This window comes from Marmota marmota, unplaced genomic scaffold (assembly GCF_001458135.2).
Source record: "Marmota marmota marmota unplaced genomic scaffold, marMar, whole genome shotgun sequence".
Taxonomy (NCBI): domain Eukaryota; kingdom Metazoa; phylum Chordata; class Mammalia; order Rodentia; family Sciuridae; genus Marmota; species Marmota marmota.
In genome coordinates this window covers 24,209,627-24,237,183 of record NW_026000101.1, presented here as the reverse complement: position 1 = coordinate 24,237,183, position 27,557 = coordinate 24,209,627, and the positions used below count along the sequence as shown (strand labels likewise).

General features: G+C 32.0%; 1 protein-coding gene across 5 annotated transcripts in view; it reads left to right on the top strand.

Annotated features, from left to right (window-relative positions):
- Positions 1-26,932, top strand: part of Ift74 (intraflagellar transport 74) — a 75,727-nt gene extending 48,795 nt beyond the window's left edge. For 4 of the 5 annotated variants that reach the window (XM_015492480.1, XM_015492481.2, XM_048783529.1 and 1 more), the window contains 7 exons: positions 11,858-11,911; positions 13,951-14,048; positions 14,803-14,929; positions 21,461-21,624; positions 22,216-22,341; positions 24,877-24,937; positions 26,638-26,932. In XM_015492480.1, the coding sequence (XP_015347966.1) occupies positions 11,858-11,911; positions 13,951-14,048; positions 14,803-14,929; positions 21,461-21,624; positions 22,216-22,341; positions 24,877-24,937; positions 26,638-26,756 (749 nt within the window). In that variant the 3' untranslated portion in view covers positions 26,757-26,932. Of the gene's footprint in view, positions 1-11,857; positions 11,912-13,950; positions 14,049-14,733; positions 14,930-21,460; positions 21,625-22,215; positions 22,342-24,876; positions 24,938-26,637 lie in introns of those variants that run through there. The other variant, XM_048783531.1, reaches the window with a different exon arrangement.
- The last annotated feature ends 625 nt before the right edge of the window (positions 26,933-27,557 follow it).

The following is a 27,557-nucleotide window of genomic DNA, read 5'->3' as shown; positions in this document are numbered from 1 at the left end:
TTTTTCAGGTGTAGATGGACACAACATAGTCCCTTTATTTATTTATTTTTTTAATGTGGTTCTGAAGATGGAACCTGGGTCCCTCCCCTGCAAGGCGAGCATTCTACTGCTGAGCCACAATCCCAGCCCATTAACTTTGATTTTTAAAGTGGCATGTAAATTTTATTATGCTTTAGTTGATTTGTAAATAATATCATTACCTACTACTGCTTACCTGGGATAGTCGCTTTGTCATCTTTCCAAGAACGTTGTGAAGCCTTGTTAAGCCATTTTATACATGTTGAAGCTCAAAAAAGTTTTGTTTTTTAGTAAGGAATAAAGTGTAGATTTAAACCAAGGTCTCTGACTCCAAAGTCATAGTTCTATTGCCTAAATCTAAGCTTTAACCTTCTGACTTGAAGTGTTGCATTTGTGAAATAAAAATGTTCTTAGATTTAAATAGTTTAATTTTTATATAGCTGTGTGTGGCTTTCAATAAGGCATCAAAAGCAGATAGACATTAAAACTTCATTATTAGGTAAGTGAATTTGCCCAAGTCTAGTTTTCTCATGAAAAGTGAATATAATTATTCTATCTCACCAGGGCTTATATATATTAAAAGTCACATATAGCAAGATAGACTCACAATAAATTGTTAAGAACTTATTTTTAATAATTTGTTTTTATTAACAAAAATTATTGCATATAGCATAACATTCTCAAATATGTATACATTATAAAATGGCTCAATAAACATTAATATATGCTTTACCTCACATTTATTTTTTGGTAGTAATATTCAAAATCCACTCTTATTAGTGATCTTCAAGAATATACTACATTGTTATTAATTGATAGTAATCATGTTGTATAATATATATCCAGGACTTATTCTTCCTATCTTAACTGAAATATTATATCTTTAGACCATAGTATTTTCTTTACTGAATAATTTCATTGCTTTTATTTATATAGACTAGTATTCTTGATTTTCTTTATTAATATATTCAAAACTATTCTGAAAAATCTTATAATGTTCTTGATTTTTGATGCTTCATAGGATATGTTCTAAATTTTCCTCTTCCTAAGTTTTTTCACTAAAATGTCTTGGGTGGTGGGGGTAACAATGTATTATTAGTTGCTAGTTCTGAGAGAAATGAAGTGCAGAATGCTTTGGATTTTAGCTTCCATTTCTCTTTTTGCTTTCTAATCTTTGTCCTTTTTTTAAGGCAGAAAAAGAATCTAATTCTATGTAATGGTTGCAAAAAGCATTTATATATGTTAAATATATGATGTATGTTATGTATATATTCATGTATATATGTGATATATACATATGTGTGTATGTATATATCAGTGCATTCTTTTTTTTGTTCTGCTGTATTGTAATCATCTTAGATTATTGGTTTAACAGCACAGGGGGGGTTATTAGATGGTTACTTGTTAGAAGGTTACTTGTTAGTTCAGGACCTCATTATTTCCTGCCTGAACTATTGTAGTAGCCTCCTAACTGGTCACCCCACCTCCAGTCTTGCCCCCTCTCAGATTCTTTCACCATAATATTGCCAGAGTGATTTATGTAAAATATGATTCTGTGTCATTCTTCTGTTTAACAGTGGTTGGCCAGTGACATATAAGATAACGTTAAAGAATTTTTGCATGTCGTACTAGTCCCTCTGTAATCTAGACTCTATGTCATTGACCTTCCCTTCCACCCCTCATCATCTTCACACTTTGTGTTAACAATTTACATTTAGAAACCATATAGCAAACTGTTTCATGCTCTAACCCTTTGCGGCTACTGTTTTTTTTTTTTTTTATCTTGAATGTTCTTTTTTCCTGTTTTTTTTAGCTGATTAATTTCTCATCCTTTAAGACCTTTAAGCTCAGGTATCCTCTCATTCAGCATAACTTTTAACTTCCTTCCCTGACTTTTTTCTGAATGGGACTGAGTGACCATCCTCCATGTTTTTAGATCATGTTTGTTCTTGAACATATCACTGCATTGATTACTTTATATTGCAATTATCTATTCATGTGTTTGTCCTCCTTGTTTTCTTTCTTTCTTTTTTTGGTACCAGAGATTAAACCCAGAGTTATTTAACCACTGAGCAACATCCCCAGCCTTTTTTATTTTTTATTTTGAGATATGGTCTCTCTAAATTGCTTCCCTTTTAAAAGTCCTCAAGACTTTGGTAGTCTCAATACAGCATCTGAAAAAGTAAACATTAAGTAAATGTTTCTGAAATGAACTAAATAACCCACATTTTAGCAGAGAAAGAGTTGTAAATTGAATTAAAGGTGAAAATTGAGCTCTAGTTACTTCTTTGGGCCCCCTCATTTTAAGATGATGCAAGTAGTTAAATCCTCTTCCCCAAAGAGGATTTAACTACAAAGAGTTTATTACATTCATTCTAGAGGATTTGTATCTTGGGTTCATGTTTTCCAGTAAAGCAGTAGACATTTATCTGTATTATCTGTATTCTCAATAGTTCCTTGACTCAAGATTGTTGATAATCCATTCTTTAGGATGTAGATGATAAGTGGTTAGTTTTTACTACTGTGTGAAATTGCTGAGTCTTTAGGCAGGGTGGTTCTCAACTTTACTCAATGCAGGTTTATGATTAGATTTTCAAAAGTCTGCTAAGTTAGTTACCACTTCCATCTTCACTTCCATCTTCTAATTTTTTTTTTTCTTTGCTGAGTTGCTGGAAGTTTCTATTTATTTATTTATTTATTTATTTAGGTACCAGGGATTGAACTCGGGGCTCTTCACCACTAAGCCACATCCTCAGCCCTTTCTTGTATTTTATTTAGAGACAGGGTCTTGCTGCATTGCCTAGGACCTCACTGAGTTGCTGAGGCTGGCTTTGAACTCACGATTCTCCTGCCTCAGCCTTTCCAGCTGCTGGGATCACAGGCGTGCACCACCATGCCTGGCAGGTGTTTATACTTTAAACATTATTTTTTCTATAGTTTTAGTGGAGTTTGAAGGAGGTCAGTGTTAGATATGCATGTTCAGTCTGCCATCTTTACCAAGAAATTACCAAACGTATCACTTGGATATGCTTCATTTTATTGGCTTTTAACAAGTGTGTGTGTGTGTGTGTGTGTGTGTGTGTGTGTGTGTGTGTGAGAAAGAGAGAGGAGAGAGAGAGTGTTATGTTCCAAATGACCATTTCATGTACTTTCATTGACTGTGCAGTTAGCCTCAATCACCCCTTCCGGCTTTTAAAAACATTTGCTGTGGCTAGCACATGTAGTCCCCATTACCAGGCAGGCTGAGGCAAAAAGATTGGTTGAGCCTAGGTGTTTGAGGCTAGCCTGGGCAATATAGTGAGACTCCATCTCAAACAAACAAACAAAAAATAAAATCTAAAAATTATTTTTCTTAACTTGTTAAAGTTATTTTAAAGACTCAGCTTATTTTTATTTTTAAAAATTGTAATTAAAAAAAATGAATCTGATGGGTATTTAATGTGGAAAAATTCAAGTACTACAAAAGTATATAAATAAAAAATCATCTCTCTTTTCACACTTAATCTGAGTTCTCAGAGGTAATCATTGTTTATACTTTGATGTTTAGCCTTTTACATTTTTTCTATGCATTTACAAATTTTAATTTTTTAAATGGAGTAATATTGCATAGTTCTTTTGAGCTTTAGTCTTTTCATTTAACTATGTTTAATGCACATTATTTTATGAAAGTATATATACCTTATTCTGGGAAGTGGTAAAGAATAATTGTTAGTATTAGAGCTGTGAAGTCTGACTTAAGAATAACGCCTATAGTGCATGTGAAACACTTGTGATAATCATTAGCCGCTATTATGGTAATGTTTGTATAGTATTTGCTGTATCCACATTGGCATTTACACTGTTTCTGCTTTTCTATTTCCAAGAAAAATGCCGCAATAAACATCCTATATTAATGCTTATTACTTATGCAGTACTTGTAGGGAATAAATTTCTAAAAGTGAAATTTTGAATAGAATAGTATTTATAATTTTGGTTTTACAAATTTCCTCTCAGAAAATGCTGACCCATTTTATACAACCAGCAGCAGTATATAAACATGTTTCCTTATCAGTGCCAGCTATATAAGTGTTTTAATTTTTGTCCGTCAAGGTAATATATTCATCTCTTCCCAGTTTGAAAATTTGGACTGTTCTTAAAAGCCTGAATGTGAAGTATTACCATTAACCACAAGGTGGGGCTAATTTTCTAAGAATCCATACACAGAGATTAGATTGATGAACAATTAACAAAGTACAGTCACATACCTCTAGGAGGGGTTTTTGAGCACAGTTACTCACAAAAAAAAAAAAAAAAAAAAAAAAAAAAAAAAAAANCACTCAGTCCCATTCAGAAAAAAGTCAGGGAAGGAAGTTAAAAGTTATGCTGAATGAGAGGATACCTGAGCTTAAAGGTCTTAAAGGATGAGAAATTAATCAGCTAAAAAAAACAACAACAAAAAAAACTATTTCTTCATTCTTAGAGTCCAGTACTCCAAATATGGATTCAGTTTTAAGTCTTATCATAGATTATTTTTTAAAAAAATATTTATTTTTTAGTTATACGTGGACACAATATATTTTATTTTTATGCGGTGCTGAGGATCGAACCTAGTGCCTCATGCATGGTAGGTGAGCGCTCTACCTCTGAGCCATAACCCCAGCCCCCTTATCATAGATTATTAACAGCACAGGCATATAAATGTATAACTATTATGATGTAATAAACATAGATCATAATGGAAGTACACATAAGGTAGAAACATTGGATTGCTTTTCTAAATTTTGAAAGTATTTATTATAATTTACAAGCATCTTTGAAGAGTAGTAAAAGTACAAAATGTAATATTTTTCTTTAGTTTGTCTGTAAGATACTTCTTTATAGTCAGATTTCTAAGACCTCAGTTAAGAGCTATTATTCGTTGGTTATATCAGGTAAAATTAAAAAAAAATATATTTAAGGAAGACTGGTGTTTTTCTGCAACCAGAGTACCTTGGTTCAAATTGTGCTATTTTTATTGTTCAATCTTGGACATAATGTTTAAACTAATTTTACCTTAGTTTTCTCATCTTTAAAAGGGAAATAATAATAGTCCCCACATTATAGGCTTATTATGAGGATTAGCTGAATGCAGGATATATGTGTCTGTGTGACTCAGAATAAGACTCAATTTCAAAAGTTATCCTAAATATTAGCTAATAGTGTTGTTAATGCTGTTAGCTTATAGACTGAAACTTGAGTAATTTTTTCTGGATAGTTTTCTAAGCTTATATTAGAAAGTTTTTTCCATTAGTATTTCCTCTAAATATATACAAAATAATCTTTTAATTTCAAAGCTTTTGTCTTCTGGTATCTGGGATAATAAATGGCATTTACTCATTTCTACTTTCTGTATTCTCACTATATATCAGATGAGGAACAAATCATTATTGTTCAATGTGGAAATTAATTAGACTACACTTGGTATTTTTCATTAAAATGGTCGAATTATCTCTGACCAGGAGAATCAGCACCATCTGAAACTTCTTAGAAATGCAAATTCTTAGACCCTACTCCAGACCTACTAAATTTGGAACAGGAACAGAGCACAATAATTTGTGTGTTAGCAAGCCCTCCTGGTGGTTCTGACTCATACTGAAGTTTAATAACCATTGCTTTAGAAAATAATTGAGGACCTTATGTTGCATTTAGTATATGCCAAGGACTACTAGTCCTACCATCTGATTGATATTACTCTGTTGAAAAGATCGTCCATATATTTCTTTTATTTTCTTTAGAAATGGTGAGGCTTTTAGCGATTATTTAACTGTTATGACATGTCTAGAGAATTTTTATTATATTTTTTAAAGTGCCTCTTGCATTCAGAAGTAGAATTATCTGACCTTGTCTCAATAATTTTAAAGATATATTTCTGCCAGAATTTAAAATATTTTGCAGGGAATGTATAGTTAGTAAGTGGGATGACATCTAAAGCCAAAAGTTTGTTTAAAACATTGTTCATATGTATTTTAATAGAGCAATTTAGAAGGATTTTCACTTCTAATTTGTTGGATACTGCTGTAATGGCATGTGAAAATTAGGTGGGAAAGATAGACTAAATATAAACAGATGGGCTTTAATAGATCCCCAAACTAATTAAAATTGAAGTAGGAGTTGAAATATAAAAATGGCCTGATTCCTGGGCACATGCCTGTAATCCCAGTAACTCAGGAGGCTGAAGCAGGAAGATTGCAGGTTCACCGCTAGACTGAGCAAAATAGTGAGACCCTGTATCAAAAAGGACTTGGGATGCAACTTGGTAGTGAAACAACTCTGGGTTGAATCCCTATTACTACCCCCAATCAAAAAAGAAAAGAAAGAAAGAAAAAGAAAATTGGAGGCTCAAGATTTGGGGATAGAGTTCAGTGGAAGTGTGAGTGCTTCACATACACAAGGCTCTGCATTCTATCCCCAGCACCAAACAGCAGGAGTGGGGAATGGAAAGATGGAGGGAAGGGAAGGAAAGAAAGTGGCTTGGCTAACTAAAATATGTGAAACTGTTACAAGGGGTGTAATAATAGCTCATTATGGATTAATGGGATATAGCCCTGAGAACAGCTGAAATCTTAGGTTACATTACAGCTGAAATCCTAGGTTGCATTAACTTTGCAACCTATCTAAGATTATGGGAAGTGATAGTCTTCTTGGAATCATAAGTTTCTTGGCATAATACTTATAAAAGGGTAAAGAACTGGAATTCATTTGGAGTAGTACTAAGAATGGTAATAAGGAATGAAAACATAGCACATGAAGTACTGGGAGATTTAGCTTGCCCCAGGTGCAGGAAAGGAACCACCTAAATATGCAGAAGTCTTTTTGGGTTTTTTTGCTCCATCTCCCTGATTCTGTTTTCTTTGCCCTTTCAGCTCCAAAATTTGAAGGCTTGCTGAGTTGAGGGCCTTGAGGTCAGTGGAGTTTTTAGTACATCTCTTTTTGTTTATAATCAGGAGGGAAGATTGGGGAAGTTTACCCATTCCTGAAAATCATAATCAGATCTTCTCTAGATCAGAACTACTTCTCAAAGTATGAAAATCAAGATAGCTCCAACCTTTACCCTGAGACAAGAGAATTAAATTTCAAAACTTCCTCACAGTGAGAACAGATGGCACTCAATCTCTTGGTAATGTGACGAGACCATATCTCCACTGGCTGGCTAAAGCAGGGAGTATCCAAGAGCAATGGTGTTCTTTCTGCTATAGCCCAAGACTATGGTAACAGTCCATACCCATTTCTTCATTACTGTCTGAGGGAGAGGAAGAGCCTGAATTTGAAGTATATGTTTTTGTGTACAAGTTTTATTATGGTATATTTTTTGGAGGAAAATATATTATTTCTTTTATTTCTAAATTGCCTGATAATGTAAAAACCCCTGACTACTTTTCACCCATCTGATTATCATAATGCTTAATACATATCTCAGTTACAGCACTTATGTTTCCTTATACCTTTTGTTATTGCAAACTAATAGATCATAAGCCTTTTGAGGATAAGCCAAAAATTACCTTGTTCCTTATCTTATCCCTAGTATGTATAATAGTACATGGTAGATACTCAGTAAATATATGGAATAAATAAATGAATGTAGAACTATAATCACAGCAGATACTCAGAATTAGAGGATATTTCCAAAATTACCCCATTGTATCATTGTGTCTCTTCCCATCTTTTTTGGTTTCCTCATTGTTGATCCTACCACTTCAAATATTTCTGTTTGCATGATTACACTGCCAATGTGATACTCTGATTTACTTCTTTCTATCTGTGATCTTTTACTTTCCTGTAATGTTGAATCCAAGGATAGATTTGGTAATCACACTTATCCTGCCTTAGGATTGCCCACACCTCTACATTGCCTTTTATTGGCAGGTAAGATATCAGTTCTCCACTTGGAAATAAATCACAGAATAGACCAGTTCTAATGCTCCTACCACTCTCCTTCCTAGCCGTGATATCAGAGGAAATTTCTTTGAAGCTTGGGATTCTGCTGAGATATGTGGAGCTCTGTCCCATCTAATCTGGCTGGCCAGCTTGCAGCTGGAGACATGTACCAGATATACTTTCCAATTCAATATGTTGACAGCTAGGAGGAATATTTGAGGAGAATGAGGGGAAGAGTCTCCACGTTTCTGACTTGGATAATAAGTAGATTGTGAGGACATTCAAATATAATATGGAGCTCACTTCAGCAGCACATAAGTAAAAAACAAATGTAATAAGGAATTAAAATGGGTGCAGATTTTGAGGGGGAAAACTAATAAGTTTAATTATAAGTTTGAGATGTTGAAAGGATTTCAAAATCAGGGAAAACATTAGATTTGAGGGTTTTTAAACCACAAGAATGAGTGAGATTGTTACTAACTCATTAGTACTTAACTCAGATTTTAAATGAAGAAGGAAGAGGAACCCATGAAGACAGAAAGTGATCTGGGAGTAAGAAAAGACAGAAAATTGCCCCCCCCCCATAAAAAGCAAAAACAAAGCATAAAGGGAAACAAAGAAATAAGAAAATTGAAATAATCTGTCTGTAATGGCAAATCTTGCAGGGTAAGATAAAAACTGAAAACTGCCCTTTGGATTTGATAATTTAGGACTCAGAACTGTATTGAGAGCAGTTTCATTTGGAAAAAGAGGGAAAACCTCCTGCCTTGAGGATCAAAAGCAGGATAATAAATAAAAAAGGAATGTGTAGGGAATTCTCATAAGTTTAGAAGAAGAAATAAAAGGTGGTAATTAAATTTGCATAAAGCTAAGAATCCAGGCCTTCTTCCTAATCCTTTAATGCCTGATCAGTCTCTCAAGAGTGGAACTTCTCAGACAGCTAAAACAAGGAACTATGGACTTTATTTATAACCTAGGCCATGGCAGATTCAGAGCTACTAGATGTTCTAGTACTTCACGTATATTTTAATGACATTTATATGTATCACTCTCTGATCAAGAGTAGTGTTGTCCCAGATCATGTATCCTAAAATCTTTAGCTTTTTTTCTTTGTTTTCCATTAAAAAAATTTAGTAAGGTAAGTGAATGGTTGACATTTTTATGGGATTAATTTTTAGCCCTGTCTTATAATATTTTTTAAAAACTTAGGTATATGAAAAATTTGTTACTAATAACAAGTTACCTCTCACTTCTCCCTCACAACGAATCATACTGCATTATTATAGTTATTGTTTGTATACTGTTGTTAATTTTCACTATGTAGTCATTCAGTAAAGTTATTAATGTATTCAGAGCCTTACCTGTGTTGACAAAGTATTTCCCATTGGTACTGATTGTAGCCTAGCTAGGAACTCATGACCACATGTATTCACTTTATCTTTCACTTTTAGCCTTTTACTACCAGTAATATTTTGGGACCCTGAAGCTTTTCTCAGCATCAAGGCTATCCTCAGTGAATTTGAGAAAAGCAATTTCAGACCATAGGGCAAAAAAGTAGTTTGCTGACCTCGTAACTCACCACAAAGCACATGGAGATCCACGCTTCCCCAGTAATTACAGAGTTCTACACCCAGTTTATTACTCTGTTTCCTAACTTTACTATCTAGCCAGATCTTGAAAAAAACTCAATACCATGTAGTAGGATATATATAACACACACTGACTATTGGAACTTTAGTCTTTGGACTTTCCACTGTGATTACCCACTTTCTTGGAATTCTTATTTATTTATTGTTTTTATTTAGTTTTTTTACTGGTGCATTGTAATTGTGCATAATGTTGGAATTTGTGGTTACACATTCATACATGCACACACTATAACAATATAATGTGACCAGTGTCCCTCCCTAGCACATCCCCTCTCCTTCACCCCTGCTCTTTTTCCTTTACTGATCTCCCTTTGATTTTCATGAGATCCCTGCCCCCCACACACACCTACTTTTCTTTTCCTTTTTTCTCTCTAGCTTCCATATGTCAGAGAAAATATATGACCCTTGACTCCAAGTTTGGCTTATTTTGTTTAACATAATTGTCTCAAGTTCCATCCATTTTTCCTACAATTTCATTTTTCTGTATAGCTAATAAAACTCCGTTGTGTATATATACCACATTTTCTTTATGCATTCATTCATTGATAAACACCTAGGCTGGTTCTATAGTTTGGCTATTGTGAATTGTGCAGCTATAATATATCACTATAGTGTGTTGACTAATTAGGATAAATACCAAGGAGGTGGTATAGCTGGGTCATATGATGGTTTCATGCCTAGTCTTTTGAGGAACTTCCATACTGCTTTCTATAGTGGTTATAATACAATCACAAGAAAAGTGTAAAAGTTGAACTCTATTCTTAAAGTCCTTCTAGAGGCCACTTCTAATCTGGATCTCCCTTAGAAATATTCAGCTTGTTATTCTTTTCATACCTGCTGGGTATCATCTTACTAAGCTTACTAGTTTCCACAGAAAGCTGAGAATTAACTGACTGGGATCAAGAAACTACAGATTGAAACAATCACACATTATTCTTTTTTCTCTACCTGGGAGCTGGGAGCTGCAGCCATCTCACTATTCAAAATAGCCCTGTGTGCCTCCAAAGCTCAGCATTACTGTAAAATCCTATTATAAAGTAATCATGATCCCTAATGTTCTCTTTGTTAGGCTGACATGTTATATTTCATTTATCTCACTGGGCCTTGTATTTTGTCCCTTTAGACATGTCTTTCATGTTCATTAAACTCGACATTCCCCTTTCCAGTTAATACCACCATCTTCTCAGTTGCCTAAGCCAGAAACCTGTGTATTATACTTGACTCCTCCCTCTCTAATCCTCAGCAAAACCCATTCACTTTGGCTCTTGAATGTCTCAAATGAAAATCCAATTTCCATGCTTATTAGATCTACCCTACTCCAGGCATATTTCATCATTCATCCAAACTTAGTCCCTCTTACAGTTCTTCAATAATTGTCTTTAGGAGAAAGTCCAGTCTTTAGTATGTATTTTATAAGGTGTTTTGTAATCTGCTTCATCTCTGTGCTACCTTTCTAAAACTTCACATTCTCTTAGCCCTACCACTTTCAGTTTCTCATGTTTTCGTATCCATCCTCACTTCCACACTTTGGTATTGGTAATTCTTTGACATTCCATTTTCTACATCTTGACAAAGTAACTCCTATTCTTTTTTTTTTTTTTTGGTACCAAGGATTGAACCCAGGGGTGCTTAACCACTGAACCACATCCCTAACCCTTTTTTAATTTTTTATTTTAAGAAAAGTTCTAAGTTGATTAGGGTTTCTCTAAGTTGCTAAAGCTGACTTTAAATTTGGAATCCTCCTGCTTCAGCCTCCTTAGCTACTCGTATTCATTCTTTATATGCAGCAAAAATTTACTCCTTTAGAGAATTTTTCCCAGTCCCCGAACCAGATTAGTTGTCCTTGCTGTCTATTCCTATTTTTCATATGAAAGCACTTAGTACATTTTAACTTTAATTATTTGTTAAATCCCTAGGCTATAAGTTCTCTGAGAGATGTTACCCTGATAGCTTGTTTGCTGTTGTGAACTATTTAAAGACAGAATGTATCTCCTTCAGAACTTAGGCTTCCTGTCATCAGTAGTGTTCATATGTTGGCTGATTAGCCCCACCCTGGGAATAGAAAGCCTGTAAGTCCTTTCCAGTCAGGAGACTGTTTTTCCAAATAGTCAAGTCACAAATATATATATATAGCTCCTTTAAAATACTCTGTAAGTTAATGTAAAAGAATTTCAACCAATTAAAAATATCAAATATTCAGTGAATAATTGCATATAGAAAACCTAAAAGATATTTCTAATTTAGAATATTATAACTGGAAGTTTTGAAATATATGTTATATTTTGTATTTCTTATAGGTGAAATGAATCAGAAATACAAGGAGCTAAAAAAAAGGGAGGAAAATATGGACAGTAAGTGATGATCTTATAACTATAAAATATATTTCAAATTGCTTTTCATTTATACCAAATCAGAGATCCCATTTTAAGAAGACATAATGGCTAATAAATGCAAAATATGAAGAATTATAGCACTTTTTTAATTTCTAGGAATTTTAAAAGGAATATATATATATATATATATATATATATATATATATATATACACACACACACACATACATGTAGGCATGAGGTTTTTTGTTTTGTTTTGTTTTAATGGGGATAGCTTCTAAAACTAGTATTTACATTTGTAATTTGTATAGAGGGAGCTATAGACCACTTATTGTTTGAATGTTGAATGTCTTTTTTTTTTTTTAGAGAGAATTTTTTAATATTTATTTTTCAGTTTTCGGTGGACACAACATCTTTATTTTATTTTTATGTGGTGCTGAGGATCGAACCCAGCGCCCCACGTATGCCAGGCAAGCGCGTTACCGCTTGAGCCACATCCCCAGCCCTTGAATGTCTTCTTATACATGACTATGTTCACCTTCATATCTTTCACTTTTTTACAGCTTTTTATGATGTCTCAATTATTAGCCCTCACCTCTGCTCTTTTTCCTTGTTTCTGTTACCAACTATAACTTTAGTGGTCTTTGGTTAGAGTTTTTCCTTCACTTTTTTTTTTAATCTCAGCTTTATAAATAGATCTTAAATTAAACTTTGTATATTTATAAAATATGTAATTATCTACTACCAGTTTCCTTTTTAATTATCATTTTGCTAATATCTGAAGTTGTTTAGGTCTGATGTCAATTGTTAACCTTCATAGATAACTTTCTACAAAATGGCAATTATCAATTCTGATTTCACAATAACTCAATTTGTTTACAGTCTCAGCAAGTACCAAAAATTATTTCAAAATTAATTCCTTGTTTTCTTTATTTTTTAAGTGCTTTTTAGTAGAGAAGTAGGTATAAGATCAAGGAATGATGTGTCACAGCTCCGTATGTTGGAAATAGTATGGCATCTGACATTTAGATGTATCTTAATAAATATTCACCTACTAAATGTTTAATGAATGAATTAAAAGAATTCCTATCTTCCAGAATTTTAAAAATTGCAAGGCACTTCATCCAGATTTCTTCCTAAGGGTTTATTATAGTTTGTTTTCTTAACAAAATAACCTCTGATAGACATTATTATGTGTAAAAATCTCATATGATTATTTAATATATGACTGATATAGAAGCAGGCTATTGGTAGCTAAGATCTGTAGTTAAATGTTGAAGATGGGGCATAAATAATAGTTGTTTTTTTTTTTTTAATGTTGATTATGGTCTCTGACAACCATATTCATTTAAAAAAAGTTCTGTTAAAGACTGTTTTGATTAAAAAATATATTAAATGTTTAAGTAGAAAAAAAGTATAATAGAAAGATAGACCATATTGATGTTTATCTCGTATTAATAGTAAAATTTGTAACTAATTTTTTTTTTTACCTTTTAAAAGTTCCGTAGGAACACTTGAAGAGTATAAATAAGAGCAAAATTATGTGCTAGTTCTGTATTAGAAAGATGAAGGGATGATTTCCTAGACTATTTAATCTGAATGAATTATTAAATTTATTTTGAGATTAATCTAACCTAAGTTAAATATACATTTTCAGATAAAATAGATATTTAGTAATATTAATTTCATAAAGCCAATGGCCAATTATAGGTGTTAATAATTATAGATGTATCAAGGAGAACCTATGTAAAAACAGATGTTTTCTGATTTTTATTTTATTTTTACTGTTTGTTTCTTTTGAGCCTATATTTTTAACTTCCTAGTTTACCCATATCAAGTTCATAACGACAGGCTTTAAAATTTTGAAAGTTTGTAGAAATGTTCTTATTGAGAAATTATCCTTTAGTTAATAAAAAATTAAGCAGTGGTAGTTTAAAATTTATATTTGTTTTGAATTTCTAAAATGTATTTTAATTTTAAAGACCTAAAAATCAGGGTTTATATAGTGTTAACTATATACAGCAGTATTCTCTCTTATCATATTTTTCATCTGTCAGCTTTTATAGAGACTTTTGAGGAAACTAAGAATCAGGAACTGGAAAGGAAGGCACAGATAGAAGCCAACATTGTTGCACTTCTGGAGCATTGTAGTCGAGTAAGTACCATGTGTGTGTTTTTGTGTCCCCATTATTTTCACTGTGATTAACTTTCTAAATACAAAAATGGAAGGCTCATATTATGTCTGCTCACTTAAACTATTTCCTTTATATTCCTTTGCTTGCTATTTTATTTATTTAATTTATTAATTTTTCTTTCTAGCAAAGTCTTAGTTAATTAGGCAATAGGAGAAAAGAATGAAATATGTATAATATCGGTATTCAGCAATAAGTGAGGGACTTATTAAAGTGATTATTAAGATTTTTTTTTCTTCCCTGTTTTATTTGAAGTAGTAGAAAAACTTTTACTCAGAAAATTTCAAAACCTAAACATTATGTGGAAATGTTAATATACTTTACATTGTAATTTTCATTATAAATAGTTTTTTCTTCTAGATATACCCAATGAGTAAATTGAATTATCAAAATAGTTTATTGAACATCTGATATGTGTGATACTATTATAGGAAAGTCCCTGATCCCTTTTCAATATTTTTAGTTTTAAGACTACAACCAGTTCGTAAAATAGGGTAGTTTATTTTTTTCTACCGTGAAATAAAGTAAATTTAAAAATTGAGTTTATTGCCTATTTATTTTGAGAGATTTTGAATTTCTATGCAATATCAAAATTATATGATGTATTTAAAAAAATAATACTAATGAAAGCATCCCATTCTTCCACAGTATTTCTCAGTGGTTTTTATTGAAGAGTTAAGTCAGTGGAATTTTTTCTATTTTTATTTATAAATATAGAATATAAATCGTATGAAACAGATATCATCTATCACCAATCAAGAGTTAAAGATGATGCAAGATGACCTTAATTTTAAATCTACTGAAATGCAGAAATCACAAAGTACAGCTAGGAATTTGACTTCAGGTAAGAAACTGGCCTAGATTTTATATTCTTTCTTTATTTGTTTTTGTAACAAATTGGAACTTTTTTAATTGATGTTATTCTCTCTGGTTGTTTTTGAAAATCTCATTGAGGAAGGGTATAAAATATATCAATGTTATATATAAAATATATCAATGTTATTCTCTTTGACTTCTTTGGAAATTGTTGAGGAAATATATTATTTAGAATTGTCTATTACTTCAATCACTTGTGGTCTCATAATTTTATATGACTATTTTTTATCAACTTACTAGTATTACATTAGTATATTCTCATTCATATAACAACATTTATTGAACATAGACCCTCCTATACTTAACGATAGTATGACTTATAATTTTCTTTTGACTTTACTGTGGTACTAAAGCAAAACATATTCGGTAAAAACTCTTTTGAAGTTTGGATTTTGATATTTTTCTTGGCTAATGATAATATAGTGTGATATTCTCTTACAGTGCTGGACAGCAGCAGTGAGCCACAGGTTCTAGTTAGCAATGCAATCATTAGGGTCAACAACCAGTATTTTACATTGTACTGTGTTACTAAGTATAAGGTTCAGTAGGTTAGGTATCTTAAGTACATTTTTAACTTCTCTTCAAAATGGGTTTATTTGGAAGTAATCTCATTGTTAGTCAAGAAACATCTGTACTTCCTCCTTGTCTATGCTGTGTCCTGGGAAATATCAAAGTTAAAGCTGGATACTAAAGTGGTAAGAACACATTTTTATCAGTAATGAAGTAATAATGCAGTAAAGAAAGGATCCAGTGTGAATTAAATTTAACTTCAATTTCTACAGAGATGACTGGGAATTTTAGGGAAAAAAACAGATGCAGGGCCTGTCTGCTTGTTCCCCCCATCCCTGAAGGTTCATTAGAATAGGGAATTGAAAAAACAACAGACTTTGGTCAGCATAGCTGTTGATTAAGCCAATTGTCAATTAACCTATGTAGGCTTCTATAGAGACTCTGACCTTCCTAATGATTACACTTCAAAGGAATGGCTTTCAGATCCTTGAGAAAGACACTTCTGAGTTGTAATGATGTGTATACAACTCAAAGGGACTGAGGATGGTTTCCCATTTGTAAGCCTTTTTTAGTAAATGTTCTAAGACAGGTGCTCAGGGGACTATTGTCAGATATCAGAACAAACAGTAAATTCTTTGGGCAATGTTGGGTTTTCTCAGGTGCACACTTTAAGGGGTCATCCTAGTAATGCAGCCATAAGATGTTAGAACTATGTTAGTGTTTGTGTAAATCTTTTAATCTGGGGGGAAGAAAGAATTAGTGATTGTGTTGCAAGTCTGGAGTTTTTATAGGCCAAGAATAAGGTCTATTTGAGAAGGGCTCAAAAAAGCCTGAATAGAGTTTGGTAGTGAGAGAATATTAGAGTATACAGAGGTTAAAAAAAAAAACAAAAAACAAAAAACCCAGCCTGTTTTCTCAAGGAACTTTCAATTGGTAGAATGTGGTAGAATGACAAACAGAGATGATAATACAATGAAATAGTGCTATCATAGAAGCAAAGCAAGCATAAGGAACAACAGAACAACATAGGGCACATATTTAGCTAAATCTTAGATAATTAGGGCAATTGTCCTAGAAGGGATGATGGTTAATTTAAATAGATTCAGCCAGGCTCAGTAGCATGCAACTATAGCAGCACTGTCCAAGAAAAATATAATGCCAACTACATAATTAAAATTTTCTTGTAGCCGTGTTTTAAAAAGTAAAATGAGACAGGTGAATTATACTAATATATTTACCTCGGTGTATCCATGGCATCATCATTTCACCTATATAGAATCTGTATTAATATTACTATTAGTGAGAAATTTTATACTCAAATGTTTTAATTCAGTCTAGACACATTTCAAGTGTACAAAAGTCATAAGTGACTAATGGCTGTCTTTGGGATGGGGCAAGTAGAGATTAGAAACATACAAAGGTTAGCTTAAAGAGGCTGGGATAAAATCATGTAAAAAATGTATGAAATCTTTTGGATTGATAGATTCTAACTACAGTGTTTCTTATATTGGTATATGGTGAATTTGAGTTAGCTATGTTTTTGTCTACTTAGACTTACTCTGGCAATTAATGAGATTATAGGAAATAAAAATTTAATTATTTTTTGTCAATTCAGTTTAAAGATTCTTGAAATGGAATGAACCCCACAGTACTTTATCTGGATTCCCAAAATCTAAAAAGATCTCGACAGCAAAATCAAACCTGACCTGAATTGACATGAGACTATGTGTTGTCTTTAATTATCCCACTTTATATGACTCTTTATTTTAGAAATATTAACTCAGTGACTGGGTGCTGCATCAGACCCTGCTATGGAAGTTATATTATAATTAGTATGCATATATTACTTTTCTAAAATCCAAAGAATTCTGTATTCTGAAAACAACTGCCCAGGAGTTTTAGAAAAGGGATTATGGACCTATAAATGCATACAGAATGATCATAGTATACCTTTGAATTAAGACTTATAAGTAAATAGTTGCTGTTATTCTGTATAGTTAAGTGTATTTTATGCCAAGATTTTTTTGCCATAATTTTTTTTTGTATCTGAATTACATGCCAAGCAACCCCAGGAAGTACATACTAACCTTGTTTCATATCCACTATTGGTTTGACTCTAAGTATGTTTTTCATCATGGTAAAAACACATAACAAAAATTTAACATCTTAACCATTTTAAGTGTACAGCATGGTAGTGTTAACTGTATGAATATTATTATACAATAGAACTCTAGAACTTTTTCATCTTGAAAACTTCATACCCATGGAACAACTCTCCCCTATCCCCTGGCCATCACAATTCTACCTCTGTTTCTGTGTTTGAGTACTTTAAATACCTCATATCAGTGAAATATTTTTACTTCTTTTGGATATATGTGCCTATTTTAAAATTTTTACTTCCTTTTTGCCTATAAATTAAGGAATTTTATATTTTGTTTCATCTAGAAAACCTCTGTTTTGTGTTTTTTACCATAGTGCTTAAGTTTTTCATTTCTCTAAGGTCAATATTATTTCAACATATTTTTTTTTCCTAAGCTGACTTTGTATAACAGCTGTTGAGAAACACACATTTCATAAAAGCAAGTAATCAATGACAGGAAATCATAAAAGCAAGTAATCAATAACAGGAAATAAATTCAATGATAAGGACTTTGTATTCCTTGAATACTTTTATACTTAAAACAAAAAAAGCAATAATTATTTTTTTCTTCAGAGATGTATAGTTGAAAAAGATTGAGAACTGGCTTCAATAGAATAAAAATCCAATTTATTACTATTTTAAAGATTTTGCTGGAAGTTTTTCTTATTAGCAGTTAAATTCTCTTACCCCCAAATTAATGTCATTTTTGAGTTATTTTTGTGCTAATTTGAACCAAATATATAATTATTCTTTCTTTCCTTCCTCTTATGTCATCCTCCACCTCAAGAAATTCCTTGTATGTAAAAATCACCAAAGGACATAATATTTTTGTTCACCTTTCAGATATAGTGCATTTTGTATCCCCCTTTTGTGAATTGCCTCCCTTTCTGTCCTTGAGGTTATAGTTGGGATTCGCCTGATTTTCTTAGTGTACATCATGATTTTTAATGGAGTAGTATTGTTCCCAAAGTGGGTAACATTGCTTCTTGGGGACAAGTGAAAAAAACAGATAAACAACACATCTAGGATATAAAATCTTAAGGAGAGTAATGTACAGGGGGCTTGAAAATGCTCCTTAAGGGGCTGATAATGAAAGAAAAAGAAGTCAGGAAGGTCGGGAAACACTGGTGTACCACTTGAGTAAAGAGGCAAGGAGTCTGTCAGCCGTGGTTTTTATTTATATTTTTGGAAAGGAAACTCCAGGGAGTAAACAAATGTGCTGAGGGCACAATATTTCAGAAACATTTCCCCAGGTCAAAGTGGTTCCTTCTGAGATTTTGCTACTATGTACACACTGCTTGGTAAACTTTGCAACTTCATAGCATATCAGAAGGAACTAGACTGCATCCTTTTCCTGTCTCTTCCCTTGGAGAAGCTTTTAGCTTTTCATGGGGACCTGTTGTTAAAGGAAGATAAACTTTACCCTATACCAACCAACCATTTTCTCCTTTTCTCTAGAGAAATCAGTTTGTATAATTCTTAAATAATTTCACTAGTATATATTCAAATTACATTTTCAGGTATATAACTGTTGACTTCAGTCAAAATACCTAGAAAATAAGCACATTTCTTATTTAGAGCATTTACCCATTAAATCTTAAGTTTTCAGTTATACAGATATCTTAACAAAATTGACATAGGTACATTAAAATAGACTTGCAATCATAATCTGGAAATTATATATTGTTTTATGAACTAATATAATTTTATAATTGTATTATAAGTTTATGCTATGTAATATATTATACAATTATATGCTATATTTAAATTTTTATAGGTGTTCAACATCTGAGACAAGGGTACAAAATAGTTAAAACACTGTACATCTTAGTGATTTGTTCAGTACTTTGAGTCTCATTGTAACATTTCCAACCTTAGTAGAGATAAGAATCCAATAGAACTCTTTGCCACAACATTAAGACCTGTTATATTTATATTTGTTTGTATGTATACATATATGTATATTTTAATAATGTGTGTCAATATGTTTGAATTTTAAAACTCTTAAGAGGGAATAAAGGAAACATTCAAGAAAATACTGCTTTAATTATACCAACTTTAAAAGATTTGATTATATAACACCCCCTTTTTTTTATTACTTGCTTTTATGAAATGTGTGTTTCAGTGACTTTGAAGCACTATTTTTTACTATGAATATTCATTTAATAAGACTATTAGATGCTATTTAATATTCAACATATTGAATTCTGTTATTTGTTTAGGGGTCCATGCTTTCTTGCCTCTAGACTTTATACCCATTGATTGTTTTCTCTGGAACATTTTAACCTTTGTTTGGTTGATTACTAATCCCTCATAAATGTGCTTATTTTCTAGGTATTTTGACTGAAGTCAACATTTTAACCTTTGTTTGGCTGATTACTAATCCCTACTGCTTCAGTTAAAAGGCCTGTCTCAAGAGAGTGGTCTTGACCCTGCCACATGTGCTTATGGCACCCTGTATTATTACTCTTTTCATAGTCATTTAGCTTATTGTAAATATTTATCTAATTGCCTGGTTCTACCTCTAGAAAATAGCTCTTTGAATTTAAACTGATCTCTAGAGTATCCTTATTATTTGGCATTTAATAGATGCTCAGTACTTCTGAATAAAAGAATGACATGTACATGTATGGGTATAGGCAGTTCTCATTTTTCATGGCTTTCATATTTGTGAATTTTCCTGTTCACTTAAATTAATTTGAAACTCCAAATCAACACTTGGCAGCATTTTTACAGCTCTTCATGGACATATAAGAGTGGTGAAAAATTTGAACAGCCCAATATTCACTTTCCCTATAGAGGTTGAAAAAGGCAACTAACTAACTGTATGACTTCTTATTCTCAGGTCTTGTGCTGTAAACAAGTTTCATTTTTGGCTAGGTATTTAGTGCCAGCAAAAAAATTCTTTTCACATTTTTGTGCTTCTCTATGGTGATCAAGCTATTAAAAACGCCTCTAAGCAAAGTACTGATATGCTATCTGGTGTTCCTAAGGGCATGAAAGCTGTTATGTGCCTTATGGACAAAATGTATATTACATAAGCTTCATTCACATGTAGCTGTTGTCCATGAGTTCATTGTTAAGAAATCACCAACTTGTGTAGAATAACGTGTTTAAACAGAAACACACATAAAATAAGATTGTGTATTTGTCAACTGACAAAAGTGTTGTGACCACAGACTGGCAGGAACCCAACCCTGTATTTCTCCGAGGAGCAATCTGTTTGCTAACTCATTGGTCATAGTGAATTTATAGAAATTATAGCAAGCAGTGAAAATTAAAAAAAAAATTATATATGTATAGTTATAAAATTGTTTTCAAATATATATCATTTTATAACTTGATTTTTTAAATATAACTGTGGATATATCATAACCCTATTAAAAATAAGAGATGTTTATCTCATAATATTTATATTACTTAACACACACAAAACTCATGTATGTTTTTATGTTTATATGAGCATGGAGGCAGATGTGGCTAATATATAGCAGGCTAAATTGGTTGCCAAAGCTTCATTTCTCCCCTCTCCCTTAAGTTATATGGTCTCTAGAGTCACAGTGAGCATGTTTTTGTTTTGCAGATACTCTCATAAAACATGATTTTTAGTTATTGTGTTGTATTTTCTTATATGAAAGGAATAAAATTTTGATGAATTATGACATTAAATTTTTATGTTTCAGGGGCTGGAGTTGTGACTCAGTGGTACAACACTTGCCTGGCATGTGTGAGGCCCTGGGTTCGATCCTCAGCACCACATATAAATAAAGAAAATAAAAGATCCACTTACAACTAAAAAATATTTTTTAAAAATCAAGATGAGATTTTAAAAAAAAATTGATGTTTCAGACAGTCAACGTCTACAGTTGGATCTACAGAAAATGGAGCTTCTGGAAAGTAAGATGACTGAGGAACAACAGTCTCTAAAAAGCAAAATTAAGCAAATGACAGCTGATCTGGAGACATATAATGATTTGCCAGCTTTAAAATCATCAGGTGAAGAAAAGAAAAAGGTAAATGGTAACCAAGTCTTACAAAATTATAATTCAAATCTTTTCTTGATTGGTTAATGTATATGTAGTTTATAGAACTTTTTCAGTTGATTTTTTGACATATAAGCTAGTATTTGACATATTGCTCTTTGAATTTAAACTGATCTCTAGTGTATCCTGAGATCAGGTTGAGAACATTTACATATGTAGTAGGAATTTAGAGGGACTTAAAAGTTTTAAACAAAAGAAAAAAGTTCAAAAACAGTACAAGCTACTAGTTAATACAGAGCATTTCAACAGATGTGAACTTTGTTAAATTCAGGTTTGATGTAACATATTCTTACTTTAAATTTGTCAGTGTCTTTCCATTGCCATTTTCATTAATTTAAAGTAAATTTTGTAGGGTAGGGACAGATATGGAAATATTAACTGAGTTATTTTAACAGAATCAATATCAATATAGCTTATTTTAACTCAAACATGTTTTAGAGTAATTTTAGCCTTGGTAGAATTTTACCATAATATAATAACTGAAGTTATTTGAGTCAAATGAGATTTATATTGGCTTACTGGATATTCGCTATAGCCTCTTACTTCTGTTTGAATCTATAGAAATTACATCAGGAGAGAACAGTGTTATCAACCCGCAGAAATGCCTTTAAGAAAATAATGGAAAAGCTAAACAAAGAATATGAAACATTAAAAACACAATTGCAAGAAAATGAGACACATGCTCAGGTAAAACAATTTTAAAATGATTTTGAAATTCACTTCTCCTTTTAGGCTATCTGTCCTATTCTTTTGGTTCACATCTCTAATTATTTATATAGGATGCACAGACATAACTGTAGCCCATTTTCTTGTCACTCGTCTTCTTGGTAATTACCTGAAGAGTAATTACCAAGAAGTCTTCTAGACTGTGAGCAGTCTTCTAGACTGTCTCATTCACTTTATCCTCAACACTGTACAATTAGGTTTCACACAGGTGTGATATTCAGTAAGTATTTTTTGAATGACTGAATGAAGCATTGTGTATCATATACAAAACTAGTAATTATGGATAGAAAAGGATTAGTTGTTTTCATATCGAGTCTGTATTAGCAATTTGCTCTAACATACTGAATACATTAAAAATTTCCTCCTTTATACATTAATATGATCATGGTGGAGAAAATGTCACTTTACTTTCCTACTATCCAGATACAACCCTTATTAACATTTTGATGTATAATCCTTGAGACTTTTTTCCCTTAGCATTCATGCATTTATATCAATTATATTGTTTTTAAAAAGTAAAATCTTTATGTGCATATGGTCTTTAAACATTTTCTTACTTAAAAATGTACAGACTGTTTTCATTTTTATGACATTTTTATAATAAGCAATTCTATTGTATAGGTATACTATTTAAAAATACAATGTACCTTATATTCTTGAAAGAAGTAGTCTCATAAAAGTTTGCCACAACTACTAAAAGTTTAGAAATCACTAATTTGCATAATTCAGATTTACTTTTCAGTTATTCTATCTCTACTTCATATTCAAACCTAGATAAAGATTTGGAAGTGACAAAATTAGCTTGTTTCAAGTGGAAATATGTGCTAGAGAAGAAACATAAAGAAAATGTTTGTGAGGTCATTGTCTTATCTCAGATGGCTCTTAGAAAAAAAAATGCTGTATTTTTTATCCCTTCTTGGTCCTCTTGTTTCTTTGAATTGATGATTTAAGGTGGAAAACACTTGACAAATGCCATTTTTTAGAGTCAATCAGTGGCTACCTTGTTTATTTCCACATTAAGTGCTAATTACTATCCCCATATATTGATTATTCCAAAATTATAACAGATACTACAATATTAAATCCTTGCCTGTATTATTTGTTGTCATTTGTGACTCCCAGCTGATCAAATCAAATCCTGGTGTCCCATCTTTTATAACTATTTTCTTAAAAACTGTTTTTTTAACATCTATAAATAATTTTATATAAGAAGCTATTTAAATAAATTATAGTGAAAAAAACCCCAGATTTTAAAAAATGGACTTAAGCTTCATGATGTCCTTGGATATTTAAAGAAAAGACAATAATATAGATCTATAATAAAAAAGTAATTTGACCATCTGACCATTACTTTACTATCATTATTTGTGTAGCACTTAAGAGGTCCATTGGTATAAGAAGGCCACTTCTTTGTATGAAACAAAGAGAAAAAAGTCTGGTACTTGACTTTGCAAAAGGTTATTAGAGATTTACTGCCAAAAAGTGCTGACTGCTTCCTTAAGACTATCTTAACTTCAAGGTTCTATTTGGGAGCAATAGTTCTGATTTAATAGTATTAATTTATAGCAAATATAGTTCACATAATTAATTAGTTATAATTCATCTTAATATCTAGATTTATCTCTTTGGAGGAAGCAGTGGGATGGGTGCTACATCAAGACTGAAATTAGACCCTGAAAACAATCTTAACAGAGAGTAGAAACTCTTTTTTAAAGCTGCTTTAGTTACCATACTTTTAAAAATGTTCATTACTTCTTTGAAATATCCAGGCAGAATTTTTTTTTATTGTTTCATTTTTCAGACAGTCCTTTTCTTAGGAAAAACTATGCATCTTAAAAAAGAAAGACCATAACCCAGAGTTACAAGGTTAATTAAATCAGAAAAACAATTTAATTCTATAACAGTGAAATTGTCTTCTGAGGAAGCAACCATCAATATAATATCCACATTAGCTTCCTGTTGATGCAGAAATTATTGTACCAGTGCCAACTTTTTGCAAACCCTCTTATAATCTTCACACTGCAGCTCTACTCTTATCACAGCTTGTGAAATTAGACAGGAAATTTAACCCTGGAAATAAGGAAGTTTTTCCTATATAGCTGAACCTTTGACAGTGTTAGAATATATATTACTCCAGTGGCATTAGACTTCCAGATTTCAAGGAGAGATTCTCACCATGTCCCTTTTTTCTAAGTTCTTTTAGGAAATGGAAAATCATAAATTGTCTCAGTTGGCATGTTCATTGGTATAATAAACATTTTAAATATTTCTAATTAAAATAAACATGCAGAGTAAACCTTTTATAGATGTCATTATTGTCTCAGTGTACTTACCACTATTTTAATCATTCCTAAATTTTTTTATTTACCATAACTTTATCTCAATAAAATTCAAAGAGTTGATAAGATTTAAAATTGAGTTTTTTTATCCTCTTTGAAGGGTTTATAATTGTTTTTAATATGAGCCCCAGTTAACATTTTTCTTTTGTGTTTTTAGCTTACGAATTTGGAGAGAAAGTGGCAACACCAGGAGCAAAATAATTTTGTGATGAAAGAATGTATCCTTTAAAATGGTGCAAATGAACTTGACTGTTTTTCTTTCTAGGAATGTTTTTAAAGGCTCAAATTTAGTTCAACACACACTTACCAAATACCTAATATGTACCAAACACTGAGCTAACTATGTGGGGCATAAACAAATAATACTTAGTTTTCACTCTAAGATAGGGAGTGTCAGAGAGAGAGAGAGAGAGAGAGTGTGTGTGTGTGTGTGTGTGTGTGTACTCTCCCAGAGTAATTAATAAATAGAAAGCAGACTTTGAGAATTGCCAGAAGAGGAGTATAAAATCATACTGTAGCATAGTGATTAAGTGTACAAGTCAGGAAATCTAGTTTTAATGTCACTCCACCTATTAGCATTTAAGTCATTAAGCTTATGGACTTTGGATAGTTTTCTTAACCTGTTTAAACCTCAATTTTATTACCTCTAAAATAGTATTTCTTTCTAAGAGAGTTATTAGGAGAATTATATATAACCATATGAATATAGTTGCATATATTAGAATTTTGTATATAATACTGTATCTTGGATATCAGGGCAGAAAATGGAATTTTAAGTGAGTTGTGAGAATATAAGTTTGACCTTTGATTTCATCCATGTTTCAGCCAGTTCAGCCTCATTTCTACCAAAATGATGCTTACATCCCATCTTTTTATGCATCTTTTTTTTAATATTTACTTTTTGTAGTTGTGGTTGGACACAATAACTTTATTTTATTTATTTATATGTGATGCTGAGGATCGAACCCACAGTCTTGCATGTGCGAGGCGAGTGCTCTACCACTGAACCATAACCCCAGCCCCCTCTTTTTATGCATCTTTATGCAGTCACAGGAGGCAGCTGCTGCTGAAAACATATTGTGGAGGTGACAAATATCTTCTCAGAAGTTGTTTCTTTTCCCTTCATTGACTCATTCAGGGACATCTTTACTTGGAGAACTAGATCCTGACCAAGTGGTGGCATATGTTCTCCTTTAGGGTGCTGCTGAACTTCACTTGAGAGCCAGAATGTACCCCAGTTTACCACTAAATAAGATGAGTTAGGGGGGCTGGGGATGTGGCTCAAGTGGTAGCGCGCTTGCCTGGCGTGCGTGCGGCCCGGGTTCGATCCTCAGCACCACATACAAACAAACATGTTATGTCTGCCAAAAACTAAAAAATAAATATTAAAATACTCTCTCTCTCTCTCTCTCTCTCTCTCTCATTCTCTCTCTCTCTCTTTAAAAAAAAAAAAAAAAAAAAAGATGAGTTAGGGACTCTTTTCCCAGGAGTAGTGTAACTTAGTTTAAAAATAGAAAGACATTCACAACATGCTTAAAGCCTAGCTCTCTGGTTTTGTGTAACATAAAATAGGTGATTTGAAATGGGGAGAAATCTAGAAATTTGCCTGAAATTCTGTATTGTATTCTAGAGAGCATGGTTCTTTTGAATATTATTATTGTTCTAAGAGCAGAAATTCGGTTGAGATACATAACATTAAGAATATTGTGGATAAACATTTTTTAAACAAGTTTTGCTTATCTTAGGGTTCAATTGATGCTTAACCTGTTAAAACAACATACTGTATTTTGAAAGTATTTTAATTGTGCATATTTTCTATACTATTTATATTCAATAAATACTAGTATGGTTTAGTTCCTTTCTGAGACAATTGATGAATATTTTTATTAACAGTGTTCTCCTTAACTCATGTGGTTAGTCATAGCAACCAAGAGTCAAGAGAGTGATTATCAGCCCATTATTAAAAATGTGACCAAGCAGATTGCAGAGTACAATAAAACCATCATGGATGCTTTACATAACACTAACAGAAACTGAGTCTAAATCAACTGGCAGTCTCTAAAGAAGTATCTTCTTGCCCCTGAAGTTAGTACAAGCTGACTAAAAATAGTTTACTCTTGAAAATTTCTGTACATTTTCAATGTGGCTGCTTTAAGGAATAATGTTTTAAATAGTAAAATAGTTCAATAAAGAGTTTGCATACAAAAGTGTCATCTTTTTTTCTGTTATGTTTTTATTTGTTTTGTTTGGTGAACCAAGAGATAAAGAAATGAAAATTGACTATTTAGATTCATTTAGCTCACCTAATCCGCCTATGGCAACAAATGAGATACTTTTTTATGTCTCAACTCTAGGAAAGATACATGGAATATGATTTTGATTTAGCATTTAAATCATTAAGCTTATCAAATTTGCTTCTAGAAAAAGATATATAGAAAAGAGATTTTAGCATTGAACCTTCTTAAATAGGGTATATTCAATGTGTATTCTATCATACTAAAAGCCATATCATGTATATAACATATTCTTTATGTATCAGTTATCCTAAATTAAAGTTTAAAACTTTTACATCTTTACATTCGTAAAATATTTCTCACATATATATGCCAGGAAAAATGAAATTTAAAAGAAAAGCTGCTGATGTGATTCTGCAATCTGTGTATGGGGTGAAGGTGGGAGTTCATAACCCACTTGAATCAAAGTGTGGAATATGATATGTCAAGAAATTTGTAATGTTTTGAACAACCCACAATAAAAAATTAAAAAAAAATAAAATAAAAAAAATAAAAATTAAAAAAAAAAATAAAAAAAAAAATAAAAGAAAAGCTGCACTTGCAG